This window comes from Liolophura sinensis, chromosome 13, assembly GCF_032854445.1.
Source record: "Liolophura sinensis isolate JHLJ2023 chromosome 13, CUHK_Ljap_v2, whole genome shotgun sequence".
NCBI lineage: Eukaryota > Metazoa > Mollusca > Polyplacophora > Chitonida > Chitonidae > Liolophura > Liolophura sinensis.
Window position 1 is genome coordinate 9,565,742 of NC_088307.1, and position 18,586 is coordinate 9,584,327.

The following is an 18,586-nucleotide window of genomic DNA, read 5'->3' on the forward strand; positions in this document are numbered from 1 at the left end:
ATTTTCTCTACCAGACGCTTCGTCAGTCACTTTTCCCCTTCATCACAAGAGAGTATAGCGAATCCATTATCTCCCCTTGCTGGATTATCGTCCCTGCTTCACACCAATCTGGATGATCCCGGCGCACTCGAGCTTCTCTTGTTTTACAATTTTAACACAGTATTGAGGAGATTTTCCGTAAAAAAAAGATTTTGTCACATTTCGGCTAAATGGTAGAGACAGAAAGGTACAAATGAACCTCTCAACATGAAAAATTACTTTATATTTGTCTGAATTTAAATTAAAGAACGACGGGACAAGATAAAGACTGGTCTCAGATATCCGCGTTAAACACAGAACCAGAGGCTTGAGGGCTGTTCCATTTCCTTATGTTAACTATGCGTAAACAGGGTTTTTCAATTGAGGTGTTAATAGGACAAAATTTTTTTTTTGTAATAACTTCTGAATTGTAAGTGTGGTTCAGAAAGTTTTATTTGACTGTCCCTAATATATGTCAGACCTTATTTCACTAACTGGTATTTTTATTTAAAAGTGCATCTTCAATTACACTTTTTAGATTTTTTTGGCTCACTGCATGTGCCTGATGTGATATCAGCAGTAAGATCCAGTTACTGCTGACTTGTCAAACCCGAGTCAGTAGTTGTTTCAATGTAAGTGTGAGTGAAAGAGCCAGCTTCACTTTCCAAACTAAGAAAGTAAAAATTTGATTGGACCACACCACAGATGGTCAGAGATCAGGACTTAATATCTGTGTACTTAGGGACTAATCAATACAAGGTCTGGCTAATAGATTTGACTTTAGTGATATTGATATCTGATTTTTTCAAGCTAGCAACTTGTACTAAGCACAATTATAATTTCTTTCTTTATGTACAGGTCCTTATTTATTTGACAGATGTTTAAAATAGTCAAGAATTTCTCAATTAATATCAACTAATGCCTGAAATTGTTCAGTCTGAGTCTGAAAACATTGTCTTCAATGTTGCTTGATTAAGGTGCAAGTGCATATTTATATCAAAGAAATACTTTTATTGTGAGCAGTCAGTTAATCAATCAATCTGGATGCAATTTCCTAACGCCATGAATTAAGTTTTTACTTAGAAGACGGTCACTTTTACGGGTGAAGGAAACTGGAGTGCCAGGTGTGAACCACCAGCCTGATGAACTTTCAAACATGTGATGTACATCCATTCACACCTTTCTGGTGTAAGACAAGTGGTCCGCAAAAAAAGTGCGACGGACTGCTTCAAATCCTAATGGTTACAGCAACCACCTGAAAGTCAGGAGGCCCCAAGATCAAATCTGGATTGGGTTATAACAAAGGCTTTATTTATTTATGTCTATTTATTTATTTGATTGGTGTTTTCTGGCATGCTCAAGAATATTTCACTTATACGACGGCGGCCAGCATTAGAGTGGGAGGAAACCCGGCAGAGCCTGAGGGAAACCTACAACCATCCGCAGGTTGTTGCCAGACCTTCCCATGTACGAGAGGAAGCCAGCTTGAGCTGGACTTGAACTCACAGCGACTGTATTGGTGAGAGGCTCCTGGGTCATTACGCTGTGCTAGCCATGGAGGCTCCCTCAGAAGACAAAAAATTGTACTTGTTGCTGCCTTGCTTGACGCTCAGCACTGAGAGGTAAGAGCAGCAAAACAGGACTAGTTGGCCTGGTGTCAGTATAATATGGCTGGGTGAGTTGTCATGTCTGGTGTCTTTGGCATGATACTCCAGTGGCAGTAGCACTTTGGTGGCATGGACTTGCTTTGCTACAAGAAGAGACAGTGTTTGGACACACACCTAATGACCCGTTGTCGTCACATGGCTGCAAAATTATTCAGTACACATTAAACCTCAAGCACACATACATACAAAAGTTAGTCTGTGTAACTGGTCACATGCGTGTTGTTGACTTCTTCTGATCACCAAGCCCATCTCCCCTCCACACCTACCTCCCACAATAAGAGTAGAAGTGTGCAAATTCTGTGTTCAATTATGGTATTGAAACAAGGTTTTAAGTCCATATGATGAGTACATTTATCTAGCCACCACAACGTCTTCGCAATTAATTTATTCACAGATATTCCCGAAATGAAAGTCTTACGGGTGACTATTTGCCAGCCACCACACTGTCGTCGCTGCTCTGGTTTTATTCTCTTATGTTGTACATCTATCACACTGTTGTCGTTTCTATGGTTTTACTCTCTATGCTGTAGCCGTATTTCACCAGTTACGTGTGACCATTTGCCACCTATCACACTGTCGTCGCTGCTCTGGATTTATTCTCTTATGTTGTACGTCTGTCATACTGCCGTTGCTGCTCTGGTTTTACTCTCTAGGTTGTACGTCTATCACACTGTCGTCGCTGCTCTGGTTTTACTCTCTATGCTGTACGTCTATCACCCAATCGTCGCCACTCTGGTTTTACTCCCTATGTGGACGTCTGTCACACTGTCGTCACTGCTCTGGTTTTACTCTATAGGTTGTATGGCTTTAATTATATTATATTTTTCATATTTCGCTGGTGATTAATCAAGAGCAATAAATGTCACCGGTAATTAGAAACATTAAGGAAGAAGACGGTAGAATCAAAATTACTGTTTCACCTATAGTTGAACAAGAGCAATAAATGTCTCCAGTAATTAGAATCATTGAGGAAGAAGATGGTAGAATCAAAATTACTGTTTCACCTATAGTTGCACAAGAGCAATAAATGTCACCAGTAATTAGAAACATTAAGAAAGAAGAAGGTAGAATCAAAATTACTGTTTCACCTACAGATGACCAAGAGCAATAAATGTCACCAGTAATTAGAAACATTGAGCAAGAAGATGGTAGAATCAAAACTACTGTTTCACCTATAGTTGAACAAGAGCAATAGATGTCTCCAGTAATTAGAAACACTGAGAAAGAAGACAGCAGAATCAAAATTACTGTTTCACCTATAGTTGACCAAGAGCAATAAATGTCACCAGTAATTAGAAACATTGGGAAAGAAGACGGTAGAATCAAAACTACTGTTTCACCTGTAGTTAAACATTTTTCAAGTTACACATGTTGCTTGATACTGATTAATTCTTCTTTCTTTTTGGCCACATGTTTTTTTTGTGACGTTTGTTAATTTCTTATCAGAAAAAGTGTTTTTTCTAAAATCTATCACTTTAAAGCCTTCATGTTCTTCTGATACGTACGTTAATGTGTATGTATGCTTGGGGTCTGACATCATACTTAGCAATTTTTCAGTCATGTGACATTGAGGGGTTATTAAGCTTGCGTACATATACTGTGTGTTCTTGTGGCACAACGTGTCCATGTCACCTCTGCAGTATCATGTGATTAAATCAGACATAACATCCCTCGCCGTCACATTATACAGACAGTAACCTTAACAGTGAGTGCCAAGCGAGGCAGCAACAGGTGCCATTTTTGAAGTCTTTGGTACCACCTGACCCAGGTTTGATCCCAAGTTTCACGACTTCAAGGTTAGGCCACCATTAGGCCACCGTAGCCGTTGATGGCTGGGCAAGTTGTCAACGAGAATTAGTTGTGTGGCTTTACACGAAATTCACCAATATGTCATAAGTGGCAAAATGCACCAGTAAACTGCCAAAGTTCTATGGTTTTGCTCGGGCAAAACTTTGGGTTCTTGAGTATGGCAGACATAAAATGTGAGCCAGAAGAAGTTTTGCCACATGTATTTACACAAACAATTACAATGAAAGCCTGAAAGAGCTGTGATGATAATGAGAAAATCTTTTATTGATGCAATTCACACACATATACAGCAGACCAGAGTTTTTTTTTGTTGAATTGATGTGAAGTTTTCCCATATACTATAAACTTGTCAGGGTTTCTGTTACATTTGAATGAGTTTGCACTTGTGCATGCACTTCAAGAACTGCCCTTGCATTTCCCTTAAAATTTTATTAAACACAAGCTTTCACAGCAAGTACAAATTATAACATTCCTTTCTTTTCTTAAGTAAAGTGAAGCAAGCTGAAACGTTATCAAGAAGAAATAACTACAAAATGAGAATGCAAAACCTTTATGCGCATTATCACTAAACTTCCAATGGCCGATCCATTCTGTGTAAAAACGCCATCATACTGTGACGTGATACTGCAGTGTTAGCATACTTCTTTGTTTTATGATTTACTAAACACAAACTATGACACATCACAGAAAAGAGCAAAAGAGTACATTGCTTGGACTGACTTTATACATTTTTTAAGTTGACAGCCATTGTTTCCCCATCAATGAGTATTGTATGTCACCTGAAGTTTAGCATTTACAAAGTGAGACAATTCACTTGATTCTGATCTATTTATCCATGTTACAGGGCAACTGAACAGTTATTTTATGAAGCCTGATTAATTTCTTATCAGGAAAACTTAATTGTTGCAATCAAAAATAGAATTCTAAAGCATTTGTGAGCTTCTGAAAGCGTATTTTTACATATCAATTAGGTGAAATACAGTATTAATATTACAGTGTAAGTTTTAACAGGGTCTGACAGGGAGAATAAAATACCATTATGATATCCGTAATGAGGCTTCACTGCAATAATTTATCAAGATAATTAATATACACATAGTACAGTGGAATTATAGTACACCCTTTGCCAGCAAATTAACAGCTGATAGATGCATATCTAACTTGAAAATGGGCAGCAAACTGTTGTTACTGGCTAAGTGGTATCAACTATTAAGCCATCTTGTGACCAGAGTCTTGGGCTATCATCTACAATAACTTTAAGATGGGGTCATTAAATCAGAATCAAACACTGCCATTTGTGTAATTCAACTTGATAAGAACTTACTGATGATTAATATGAAAACAAACATTTTTACACATTTTTTTTTTACACAAGTTACTTACTCCTTTAACAAACTGCCTAATCACAAATTCTTGATTCACCCAGATTTACCTGTATTTCTAATACATTATTTCTCTATACGGAGAGGTTTATGTGTGGAAAATGTGAGTTGTGAGAATCCAGGGACTTGATGTAACACTGCAAGCTGTTAACTAACCTGAATGTACAAGCTTCTCCCGATTCAAGAGAGCGAATTAGGAAATTTTCAAATATGAAAAAAAGTCTTACTTAACAAAGCTAACATTTCAAAGCATTCTTTTCAAGATGAATAACACTATTCAATCACTATAACTGAATAGTCCTACATGTAATAATCGAAATCTCCCCAAATTTCCTTATTATTTTCTTGATTAGATGTTGACAATATTCTTATCAAGATTTTGAACGAGGCAGAGGTGATGTTCAGTATAAATCAATTATGTAGGAATGTCAAAATTGTTGGAAAACACTGCGTCATTTGTAGCTATATGTCAAAGAACTTTTTCCCCATGTAATCCTAGGAAACTTACAGCCACTGTTTATTTCTTTTTTACTTTTAGACTATTAGAGCATTTCAGATATTTGTGATCCTCACGGGGTTTTTAAGATGAAGACATTCTGACATTGGCGTATTGTTACAGCTGATGCCAGTCCCTAATGAGACATTGTTTCACCTCCAACTATGTCTTTTGTGACGGTCACCTCAAAACTGCACTGTCAGGAACAACTGAACGTAAACCCTGATTAGTATACCCGAGAGGACATTCTGATCTTTAGACATACATCCACAAATAACCACAGTGCCACAGTTTTTTATGGTATGACATGCCCACATCTGTAGGTGTGTAATAAACACATGAAAAACATTAAAACAGGGATGCACAATATGTAACAGAATAAGGGGAGATAACCTGTACGACTATAATTACGTCTCCATAAAGCACTGATCATGTTAACATAGTGTGCCACTGAACAATACAAAAATGGCACCAGAGTTTGCATTTCTACACACGTCAATATATGTTAAAAAATAAATAGCTTATGACCAAACCATGTGAGAATTGACAAACAAAAAGCACAATATTTTTAAACAAATTGTAACTATCAACTAACAATGGCACAACAGATAAGCACTTAATGAAGCGTTATTTACAATTCTTTACTCGCCACCAGAAACACTTAAGACTTCACATTTTCTGGTAATTTGATTTGTTTACTCATTTATTTGATTGGCGTTTTATGCGTCATACTCAAGAATATTTCACTTATAATATGGCAGCCATAATTATGGTGGTAGGAAACTCAGCAGAACCCAGGTGTTGCTCAGTATTTTAATTTTTTTTTTGTCACTATGCAAGGACTTACGGTGAAATTCTGCAAATTAACAAAAAACAATACCTGGAGATCCAATTACCAATGTAATGAGATGCAAATTTTAATCATACTGGGGGCACCTTCACCAGACTTTCCCTGTAAATTTTCACGTAAATGTTATTGTTTGGGGATTATTGTGAGTTCAAATCCAGCTCATGCTGGTTTCCTCTCCGGATGCACGTGTATGCCTTTTAATGAGGATGTTGTTTTAGTCGATACATTACAGGTACGGAGAAATAAGAGGTCCTCCAAATAAACGCTGTCATGTGGTCAACTCACCCCAAATATTTCAAGAAAAAAGGTAGCTATAATTTAGTACACGACTAACTAGTTCATTTAGCATCTGAGAATTGTATTAATCTTAGAAAAATGTTTCGAGGTTTGTTTGGAAGGTAGGTATGTTATACGGCTAGAAAGATTTAAGTTTCAGCTCAAAAAAGTAATATTTTAACACATTTACCTATAAAAATACACTATTCTGGAGTGAAATTTTCAGTCATTTAGTGTTTTACAGTACGTCTACATGGATCCTAAGTGTATTACTCTGATACATGGAACAGATGATGGATCATCCCTCAGAAAAGAAAAGAATAGGTATCTGAATATGACTACATTTCTAAAAACTTTAACGGTATTTGAATTTGACCTTAGGGCAGAATTTTCAGAGTTTCCCATGCTGAGTATTAGATAAAGACAAACAAAACTTACAAGAAGGACAATAATGCTATTTTATAGCCATATGTCATATCTGAAACTGAAAATTTGAAGTTTCAAATTCTGATGCAGTAACCTACAGTTGGCAACAGTTTACACAAATTCAACCACGCATGTAGCTTGGGCTTTAGCGTGTTCAATGCACAATTTCCGTTGTCACTAACACCAAAATAGGGATTTTTACAAAAAAGACAAAACGAATAAATATTTTTGAAAGTGAATTAACCCATAAATTTTTAGTAACTTTAATACGATATTCAAGAAACACAAGCACACAACATTTAATGGATATTAGTAAACAATAAAATATACTGTGCAACACACCAAATATCCCTTGGTCATAAGCACAGTTGCAAGAGAGAGTGTTCATACACTGTAACAAAGCCAATGACCCAACAAACTTGAAAAAATAGGTTAAGATAAACGAAAAACAATGATCTTCTGCTGTAACATATAGGAATAAGTCATATGAGTTTAATGGAAATTGCTTAAAGAGTTTTAGAGATAATCTGTCTATAAGCCTGTCACAAAATTTAACTTACATGACCTCAATGACCTTGAAAAAAATAGGTCAAGGTCAATGAGTAGGTTTCTTAATGTGTACATATGGTACAAATTTGGTAAACCTGGCTGCAAGCATTCTAGATAAAGAGTGTTGACAAAAAATTTAGAAACAGGAAGTCGGTCATCAACCACTACAGTCACACCCTAGCCAATTTTCATCCAGAGGTAAAAATCAATACAGCACTTCGCAATATTTTTTGTGAGCTTTGCAACATTAACAGCACACTTAATTAGTTTTTAAACTATTCTGCTGTTCTGTGGCCCAAGGAGATTGTTCCTTGCAACTCGTAAAGGCTGTGCCTTGAGAGAACTGGTCACGAAGTGGTTAGTTCTCCATTTCTAAGGGTCGACCAGACTGCTATCATCTAAAGACGGCAAAACTTTCAATTCCACACCCAGTCTGAAATGAAGAGAAACATCTTGACATACAGTTTGTGTGGGAACCAGCCCTTTTCAGTAGAGGAAATGTGAATCCATCTCCATTACAGCAGTTTTTGGCGATGCGGTCTCCATGAGCCACCGAAGTCCTTATGGAGGCTATACGGGAGATGATTGGTAAAAGAAATTGATCCTCGCTGAACAAATCAAATCAGATTTTCTGTGTTAACCAAGAATAGTTTCAATTATTGGCACTGCCTTTCAGTAAATATCAGACTCATCATGGACTTATTTATATTACTAAAATGATTCTACAGGTTGACAAAAATTACTAATGCGATTTGCTTTATAAACCACATTTTAAATATCATTTGAGTTCTTAAATACATTGTGTGGTAAATCCAAGTTGTAGAAATAAATTTGTGACTAAATTTGAGTGAATGAAAATACTGAGATCTCAATTCCTTGAGCCTGAAATGTACTTTCACTCACATTTCAATTATTAAAACTCAAGTGTTGTGGTTGTAATACTGAATCAGATTCTTTGATTCCTTAAATGACCCAAACCCATTTCTTTAATCATTACTTTGAGTGAGTGAGTGAGTGCTTGGGGTTTAACGTCGTACTCAACAATTTTTCAGTCATAGGATGACGAAGGAATCATTAGGGTGCATGTACATGTAATGTGCCTCCTTGTTGCAGGACGGATTTCCACCGCTCTTTTATTTAGTGCTGCTTCACCGAGACGACTTACCGAAGGCAAGTAAGCCGCCCCGACCAAGCCATTATACTGATACGGGTTAACCAGTCGTTGCACTATCCCCTTCATGCTGAATGCCAAGCGAGGAAGTTACAATTTCCTCTTTTAAAGTCTTAGGTGTGACTCGATCAAGGATTGATCCTGGATCTACCGGTCCCGAAGCGGTCATTACTTTGAAGTTAAATGTTAGCGTATGTCTCTGCAAAACAACTTTATTTATTTATTTGATTATTGTTTAACACATTTACTGAAAATTTTTTCCACACATGATTTTTGTCAGGTTTATGTGGCAGTGGAACCCGGAGTACCTTGGATAAACCACTAACCTCTGGCAAGTTACTGATGAACTCTGAGATGTACATATATGCACACAACATTGGTGGAGGACACGTAGTCTTCAACTTATTGTCACCAAGGCCACAACAGCAGAGAGAACATGAAATCTACAGATTCCCTGTCTAAGGCCGGGTTTGAACAGACACCTCCAGATTCTATGGAAGTGGCCTATGTTACGTACTCTTTGAACTCGTTGCAGATTTCCTCCACCTTTGTGGGATGACAGCAGACTGACACCCGAAACTGGCTGGGTTCAAACAATGGAGCCAGGTACTTTGGCCCCACACGCTTCAGATCATCAATGGTCACCTTGGCAATTTTCTCCATCAGCTCTCTGCAAACAAAGTCCACTTTATGTCAATTCATATTTCTTTTAAGGAAAGAGCAAGACACATCAATGGAGGTGGTTATGAAACAAAAACTTTCACTTATCTTTCAAAAAGTTCTTGAATAAAATATTGGAATTCTAAGGTGGATTTTATGAATCATATATACTGTGTTATTTATTTATATGACAGTTATATGACATATGCCATGCTCAAAAATGTTGAAGACAGATTACTCAGTTCATTCTGACTTTACTTAAAATCAAGATTATCTTGACGTGGCCATATACAATCTTCAGTATGTTAGTATTTATCGAACATTCTGGACAGTATTGCTTTTGCAATATATGTTTGAGGTTTGAGTCATCAGAATAATAACTAGATATCAACAATACAGCGAAAACAGCAATAATTTTGTTAAAAATAGATGAAACGACCAGTAACTTGTCTGGTGGCACACGAATGCAAAACTGCAGCTTAATAGATGAAGTCACGAAATTGTGAATTTGGTAATTCACGATAACACACCATACCTTCTGAATAATTAGAAACTTGCTAATTGAGACACACTGAAAGTAAGCCAGTACATCAGAGAAATGTCCTGTGAAGCCCTCACAGCGGCGCTATCAGCATGCCAGCTGGAGTATAGGCTTCCCTGGCCTTTATAGCCAGCCTTTCCTGACAGCTAATACAAGGCAACTCACAATGTCATTTTTCAATATACATGTTTGTTTAAAAAGTTAAAAGGTTGTTGTTGTTGGGGAGAAATGCCTGATGCTATGGATACCAGCCGCCCTTCAAGACTGTTGAACCAAAACCCTCATGTTCATTAATCATCACCAAAAATCTAAATACATGATACTGGGCTGCAAACATGTTTGTTTCTCTTTTCTCCTTGACGGAAGTAAACTTGAACAAGTCAGTCATTCTAAACTGCTTGGTATTTATAATGATCTTTCCTGGAACACACAGATCAAAAAACTGTGTAAAAAGTTTTCTAAATTGTTAGGGATTCTACGAAGGAAGAGAGCTCCACTAACATGTCATTGTAGTAATATTTTCTTTAAGTCTTATGTTCTTCCTCACTTTGATTATTGCTGTTCAGTATGGGGAAACTATTCAATTAAAAATAGAGAAAGGACAGTCAAGTTACAGAAAAGAGCTGCTTGTTTAGTACTACAAGAAAGCATAAACACATCTGAAAAAAACTTTACTTGCAAGATTAAAATGGATGTATTTTAATGAAAGGGTAAACTACAAAATTCTTTGTATCAACTTTGTAAAACATTACATAATCTCTGTCCAAACCATACTAAAGAACTCTTCCCCCCCCCCCTCCAAAAAAAAAAAACAGCTGCACAATATTGTTCTTTGATCAACAAGACATCATCTCTCTCTCCCTAAAGCAAAGACAAATTACATGACAGAAAGTTTTACACCTATAGGCATCAAACTATAAAACGAGATAAAGGGGAAGGAGAGGGGCAGGGGATTCACCTTTTTAGATTAATTGAAAAAAGATAATTTGCAACATTTTACCACGGTATTTCAAAAAAAAAGTTAGTAGTGCGTGTACATTCATGTATGTCATTAAATTAGCTAAACAGGACTATACACTTCTAAATGCCTCCAAAGCTCACTGTTATGCACCAGACGACCTTGAGAAAACACGACCTCTAAATGAGGAGTATGTATTGCTGTGAAAGGCATTGCTAAGTTGACAGAAAAGTACATAAAAAATTTGCACAGAAAACAAAGTTCAAATGGTTAGGTCCAACTGAAAAGATGAAAAACCTGATTTCTCATTTCCTGGATAAGAATACAAACCATGTAGATTTAATCTGGCATCTGTACGTCTGGGACGTGTGAGACTTAGGAAAGTCATTTCCAGACGCAATAAGATATATATATGTTCTGTGTCCTAATAGACGTCTAAAGTAAAGAGAAGAACTGTCAAATTCTCATTTGTATTTATCTACTAATTACTCTAAAGGCATGCTCAATAGTTACGAACGATGTACAGCATGACATGATATCAGTAAATACATAAACAGGTACCTCCACACCCATCCCTTGGAAACCTCACTCAGTTCATTGGGACTTTAATTAAACTGAAATATCTTGAATAACTCTTCAGTTGAACATTAGTGAGGCAAAATATGCAAAGTGTATGTGGGTATATCGATTGCAAAAATCAAGACTGCATGCAGAACTACTTTAGGTACTGGCTTTAAAAATTATGACCTGATAACAAACTCACAACCAAAAGCCTGATTAAAATATTACGAAAATTCACAGCTTGTATGTATCCCGCTGGTATATATTTTTAAGCAGCTTTCCCATGTTATGGGAAGGCCTACAGGTAAATATATTGGTGAAAAAACGATTACCTACTGTGAGAAAACTTTTGCACCAGGTTTCAGTTTTAATGTGGTAATAGAAGCTTTTAATTCACGTGACGCATGGATTGATCAGCCGAAGCCTCCAACACCTGACTTGGATTGGTCAATCACCCCTATGGTGAATGGAACAGTCTCCAAGTGCTGCTCACAGTATCAGATGAGTCCATCTAGTAAAATCACTACAGTTATAAATGCTTCCACACCAGTTTTGTTATTAATAAATTTCTGTCCAAAATTTCTCCCTCTTACTGCATTTGATGTTTGCAAAGTACCTTTATGTTTTCCTTGCAGTAAAGTGTGAAAAAACATACACCCATGTAAAGTGATGTTTATGAGACTACATGTACATCTAGTTTTGGCCGTCAGCCCCAAAGTTCAGCTAGGCCATGTAAGGATTGAAAAGTCTGAATGTTGATTGTGTCAAATGCAGGACTGTCACTGATCAACTACTGGTAATCAAATTCTCCCCACAAAGAGTTTATGGCTTGACACAACAGCCCTCTCAAGGCATCATGGTATACAGTTTCAGAAAATGCGGTAATTAATGAGAAGGTATTGTACAAACAGAGCATTAGTAATGGAACATCCCCCTTGTGCTTTAGTTAGTGCTTGGGGTTTAATGTTGTACTCAACAATTTTTCAGTCATGTGACGATGAAGGAATCCTTGAGGTGTATGTAATGTGCTTCCTTGTTGCAGGACAGATTTCCAATGCTCTTCTATCTAGTGCTGCTTCACTGAGGCGATTTACCGCAGGCAAGTAAGCTGCCCTGCCCGAGCCATTATACTGATAGGGGTGAACCAGTCGTTGCACTATCCCCTACATGCCGAATGCCTTCGATTTACCGAAGGCAAGTAAGCCGTCCCGCCCAAAGCCACTATACTGATACAGGTCAACCAGTCCTTGCACTATCCCCTTCATGCTGAATGCCAAGCGAGCGAACTTCCTCTTTCAAAGTCTTAGGTGTGTCTTGATCCAGGATTGATCCTGGATCTACCCCTCCCGACGATACTACCCCTAACATAGAGACAGAGGGTTCCAGTACTCTATACACACAGTCTGGAAATCAATAATTTACGGTATTTGATATGTACACACCGTATAAACAATGGAATATCCCCCCCTTGTCTTATTGTGCTCTACATGTGTGCCAACCCTCAGCTCAATACCGGTAGTACTTTTTGAGATACCACAGCTAACACTTTGTTTAGCATTCCTTCTCCTGTTATTGGATGCTAATATCGACAGTGATGCTCAGGGTAAAACATAAGCTACGGTTGTACTTAGCGCAGGCGAGCTAAACCAAACAAAGAAACAACAACAACAACAGCAGCTCTAATTTCATTGCAAATGGACAAAATGGAATGAATTCAAACCTGATCTGTAAGTCATCATGGTCAAGTACCAAGTACCAAGTCTCAATTTAATACCAACAACTGTTTTTAAAAATTAAAATTGTGAAAAATTCATTCTTGATGGCTCAAGAGGACTGACAGGTAAGGTGTTGGCATATAGTACCATCTTGTACCGGTAATGGAGCGCTTTGTTTTTCCCCATACCGTTATGAGACTAATAAACTGATGTATACATTTTGTTTGGGTTTTCTGCTGCACACATCATTATTTCCAGACCCCACCCAGTGAACACGCCGGTCTAGTGATAAGGGTTATGTTAGAGTCCTTCTGTTTGGTCATCAGAACCTCCTCCCCCCCCTTTCCTCCCAGTGAGTCTTACTTGTTGTAATTATGGTCAACTCCGGTGAAGTAAGACAGCATTGACTCCATGGAGACACTGGAGGCTGTTTTCTCGGACTCGATAATCTCGAAGATGAGGCTGCTGCGAGAACTCTCCAACTCCACCTCAGAGAATGGCGTTCTGCCGTCAGCATACCCCAACTGAAACAGTGTCACAAGAAAGTTATACAAGTCTGAAGATGCTGAGCCACAAAAATATAGGACATGACTGGATCAATGAAAGTTCTCTTGGTTTCGATTCAGGTTAGTTCTATATTATTATTTTTAGATTTTTCTTCTTTTATAAAGAATGTCAGTAAAACAGACAAATGCCACCCAAAGCTAGTACACAGCTGGCAACAAATCACAGTGCAGCACATGTACAGTAAATGGACTATGATTCAAAAAGTTGTATTTTTGAAGGCAAATAAAAATATTACTTTTGAAGCCGAAAATTACATTTTTCCAGTAAAATATGATTTTATCTTCCAAAAAATCTCAAAGCATCTTTCTAAGAATAAGGCAAAATGTGCGATTTGGCAATGAGCAAAATTTTACGTCATTTATCACACATGTATGACATCTGATGGCATCATTCTCTTTTAGGCTTATCTGTGATGTTTTGTCACGGAACATACACCTGCATGCTCACACCTACATGTGCCTCAAGATGGGCGCTCTCAGTAATGAGGATTCACATACCCATCAACAGAACACTATAACAATTTCCAAGTACGATATTAAACACAAATCAAATAAATAAATAATAGATGCGACACAAAAATTGGGTAGGTGGCTTGCAAAAACAGCCACAATCTGAAATTTTACTGATGATAACATAAGTAACCACTCTGACCAAATTAAAGACAAATCACATGCATAACTAATAGGTGCAAAACAAAAAATACATAGGTGGGTCTCAAAAGACAAAACCAGCCAATCTGCAATCTGACCAATGACAACACAAGTAACCACTTTGACAGTACTGAGCCCAAATCAAATACATAAATAATTAAGACATGGGAAACAAGTGTCAGGTAGGTGGTTTCCAAAAGACAAAATCTGGAAACCTGAAATCCAATGATTACAAAAGCAATTACTGTGACAGGTAGTAATTAATGTTACCGTACCACAATGTCCTTTCCTTGCTTGTAGGCACTGATAATATGGGTGGACTTGCTGAGGATGAAGTACAGCTGACCAGTTTCAGGAACAGTATAGATGCTGCCAACAAATAACACACACAAATGTAATATTTAGTTATTTATTTGATTGGTGTTTTTCACGCTGTACTCAAGAATGTTTCTCATTGGCCGCACAAGTGAGAGGGTCCTGGGTCACTGCACTGGGTGGGCGTGCTGACCACTTGACCCCCCAACAAATGTAATATGCACCGTAACAAAAAGCCTGGGAACAATGGTGAAGAATAATCTAGTCGCATCACTTAGATCAGTGACAGCAACTTTAAAGCCAAAGTACCATTTAACAGGAAAAACAATCAAGACGGTTGCTTTTAACAATCAAAACCATGGAGACAATAACTTTTAAGTCACACCCATTTTAAGACAGCCCCAGTCTCCTGATCTGCCCTCACATTGTGACAGGTACATGTTCTGGATGAACACAGGTCAACACCTTTACACTTTACCTGTACTGATAAGACAGCCCAAGTCCCCTGATCTGTCCTCACACTGTGACAGGTACATATTCTGGATGAACACAGGTCAACACCTTTACACTTTACCTGTAGTGATAAGACAGCCCCAGTCCCCTGATCTGTCCTCAAACTGTGAAGGGTTCATGTTCTGGATGAACACAGGTCAACACCTTTACACTTTACCTGTAGTGATAAGACAGCCCCAGTTCCATGATCTGCCCTCACATTGTGACTGGTACACATTCTGGATGAACACAGGTCAACACCTTTACACTTTACCTGTAGTGATAAGACAGCCCCAGTCCCATGATCTGCCCTCACATTGTGACTGGTACACGTTCTGGATGAACACAGGTCAACACCTTTACACTTTACCTGTAGTGATAAGACAGCCCCAGTCCCCTGATCTGTCTCCACATGGGGCCCTCACACTGTGACAAGTACTGGATGAAAACCATAACGGCAGGCAAGTCCTCGTGGTAGGGGGAGGATATAGAGGGCACAACTTGTATGAGGAAGGCTGACTCCACAGACCCCACCCCAACGATCACTGCGCGGTTCTCACCCGCTGTTAGCGGCTTGATGTACTCCACAGTCTTCTTCATCTCTGCTCTGTAATAACATGGAAATCATTTATTTATTTGATCTGATACAACCCCCAAAGGTTGTCTTTCTGAAATTAAATGCTCAAGTAACCAGCGTTACATTGGAGTAACCTCTCAGCCATTACCACTTAGAACTAAGGAGCACCAGAACTTTGTAAAATTCCAGGACTCTAAATCTGCCATATCAGATAATATTAAGTTATATCACCACCATTACGATTGACTGTCAAGTGTCAGGCCCTTGAAAACTAACATGACCAACACCACTACAAGAAAGCTGATGGAAGCCATTGAAATACGCCCATCACAGCCACATATTAACCAAGACAATGGATTCCTTATTCCCCCTGCCTACAGCCATCTCATCGCAACAGATAGGCCCCAGACTACCACCCCATCCTGACCGACACCTTTGCCCATAATTGTCAAAGGTTATTGTTTAACTGATGTTTGTTTCGCCTGACGTCTGATGTTTCATCTATTGTTCAACTGCTTAATAAACAATGCCACCCTCTGTTGTCAATCCGTTGTATATTTCATTGCCGTAGCCAACTCATCATCGTGCTTGATAATGGTATTAATATCTATACCAAACCGAGGCTCACTGAATAAATAGAAGTTATTGTCCATACATTCGTTTTATTATTTGATTGGTGTTTATTTATTTATTTGGTTGTTGATTAACTGTGGATGCAGGTATTTTTCACTCAGGTGACCAGGGGTCAAGTTTATGGGTTGAGAAAATTCTTTAAGTCACTTAGGTCTAACAGTGCACAGTACAGCCTGGAGTAAACCCAGCGAGAACTGGATTTGAACATGCTACCTCACTGGTCAAGGGCATGATAGTTGCAGAGAACCAGCAATTTAACTGTCTCAGCCAGGCAATCACTTTAAGGGAGCCAAGCAAAATATCGATCAGAGCCTAACTTTCACGATCTGAGGATCTCACATTTGATCAATTTTGGGACAGAGTAAAAGGCCCTCATCACCTTGTGATCTGTTTGCAACTGATGTAAATGGGATATCACAACAAAAGAAAGACCAAAGTAGTTGCACGTGGTGCCCTGGAGATATGTTGATGGCAAAACTCGAGTGTAATGGTGGGATGCTGGTACCGGCGATCATGCTTCATTGATTCTTGCTTCCATTATTAAACTTATAAAGCTGTTTGAGAACATTATACAGCACGTTTTTTCTTTGATATTTCAGGTGGAAAAGAAAAAGTTATGAACACTGGTAAATCAAATAAAGACAAAACTGTAGGATACTATAAATTCTGAGTCAAGTTAGCGGTAGGCTTACATACGAAAGCACTTCTGCCAGTGTCCATTTAAATAATCAACTGCTGAAAGATTGGTTACATGAAATAGTCCCTGCATGAAAACCTAAACATGTATTTCGAGACTTTCATCTTTCATTTTTCAGTTCTCTGTTGGATGTACAAAATGTCGCCGCTATTCCTGGAGGGTGATCAAAAAAGGGAGACAAACTTTCATCATACATTTGTATTTCTTTCACTCACACTTCTTGAGAAAAATCATTATTTTATTCCACTTTGTAGAAATATACTTTGGACAAACTCCACATGGTAATCAAGTGAGCAGTACCACCAGCCCCATTTTAACTACGAAACAACCTCAAGCCCTTAACACATGGTGATTTGTAGCCAGTTACTTTAAGAATATCCAGTAAGCATACATACAGTTTTACATACCTTTGCTTATCTCCAGCACCTGAAGTCTGCACAAACCGTTGCCATGGTTTCCCAGGTGTAATATCCTTCGCTAGCTGAGCAACGTCAGCATTCATGTGAATCCTGAGATTCTGAGGCTGGGTCAGGATTCCTCGCACCTTTTCCATCATCTCTAATACCTGAAATGATTATACTGATGTTAACAGTGAATTCTTAGACATAGATGATTTAAATCACGTGTTACTCCACATATAATTCGTACAAAACAAAAAGGGGCCTGCATGGCTCAGTCGGTTAGCACGCTAGCACAGCGTAGTGACCCAGAAGCCTCTCACCAATGCGGTTGCTGTGAGTTCAAAACCAGCTTATGCTGGCTTCCCTCTCCGGCCGTACGTCTCCCAGCAACCTGCGGATGGTCGTGGGTTTCCCCCGGGCTTCCCCTGTGTTTTCTTTCACTAATGAAATACATATTTTGGTTATTAAGAACTTATAAATCAACACAGTACATGATTTGGATGCTGATTTCATTCATTCGTCTAGGACATTCCTTGTGTCTTGCCATCGACACTGAAAACATTGCTGACTTCTTCTCTTTGCACGGATCCATCTTGATTCCATACTTTATATACTTTCTTAGTTCTTTGGTGGTTTGTGTTATTCTGGGAATTGGCCTCGTCATTCACTGACATGAAAAGTCCACTTTGGTTGACATCTAGTACACATTTGTCTGTTTTGATGTCTACATTCTTAAATCACAAAGTGAGTTGAAAAACCTCTAGACATAGTAACAACACTCGTAAAACTTTAAATCATTTAGTTATGAAGTGAAAGTTAACTATGATGTAACATCGTATTAAGTAATATAAAACAAAGATGTAGGTTAGCCACCAGGTAGTCACGCTGCTTAATCCAGGTGGGTCAAGTGGACAGAAATGATTGTTTGCTTACAGAGCAATCCAAAACAATACACAAGGTTATAGAGAAGCCTGAATGCCCAGAGCATTCCAAACATGACATAAGGTAATAGAGAAGCCAGAATGCCCAGAGCATACACAAGGTTATAGGGAAGCCAGAATGCTCAGGGCAATCCAAACAATACACACGGTTATAGAGAAGCCAGAATGCCCAGAGCATTCCAAACATGACATAAGGTAATAGAGAAGCCAGAATGCCCAGAGCATACACAAGGT

The 18,586-nt window shown here is 38.3% G+C and overlaps 1 protein-coding gene across 1 annotated transcript in view; it reads right to left on the reverse strand.

The window, feature by feature from the left end:
• Positions 1-4,872: 4,872 nt before the first annotated feature.
• Positions 4,873-18,586, reverse strand: part of LOC135480832 (uncharacterized protein C05D11.1-like) — a 46,058-nt gene continuing 32,344 nt past the window's right edge. Inside the window, exons 19-24 of the mRNA XM_064760761.1 lie at positions 17,418-17,575; positions 15,474-15,710; positions 14,572-14,665; positions 13,443-13,603; positions 9,162-9,314; positions 4,873-7,906 (exon numbers count right to left, since the gene is read on the reverse strand). Of these exons, the coding sequence (XP_064616831.1) occupies positions 7,846-7,906; positions 9,162-9,314; positions 13,443-13,603; positions 14,572-14,665; positions 15,474-15,710; positions 17,418-17,575 (864 nt within the window). The 3' untranslated portion in view covers positions 4,873-7,845. The remainder of the gene's footprint in view (positions 7,907-9,161; positions 9,315-13,442; positions 13,604-14,571; positions 14,666-15,473; positions 15,711-17,417; positions 17,576-18,586) is intronic.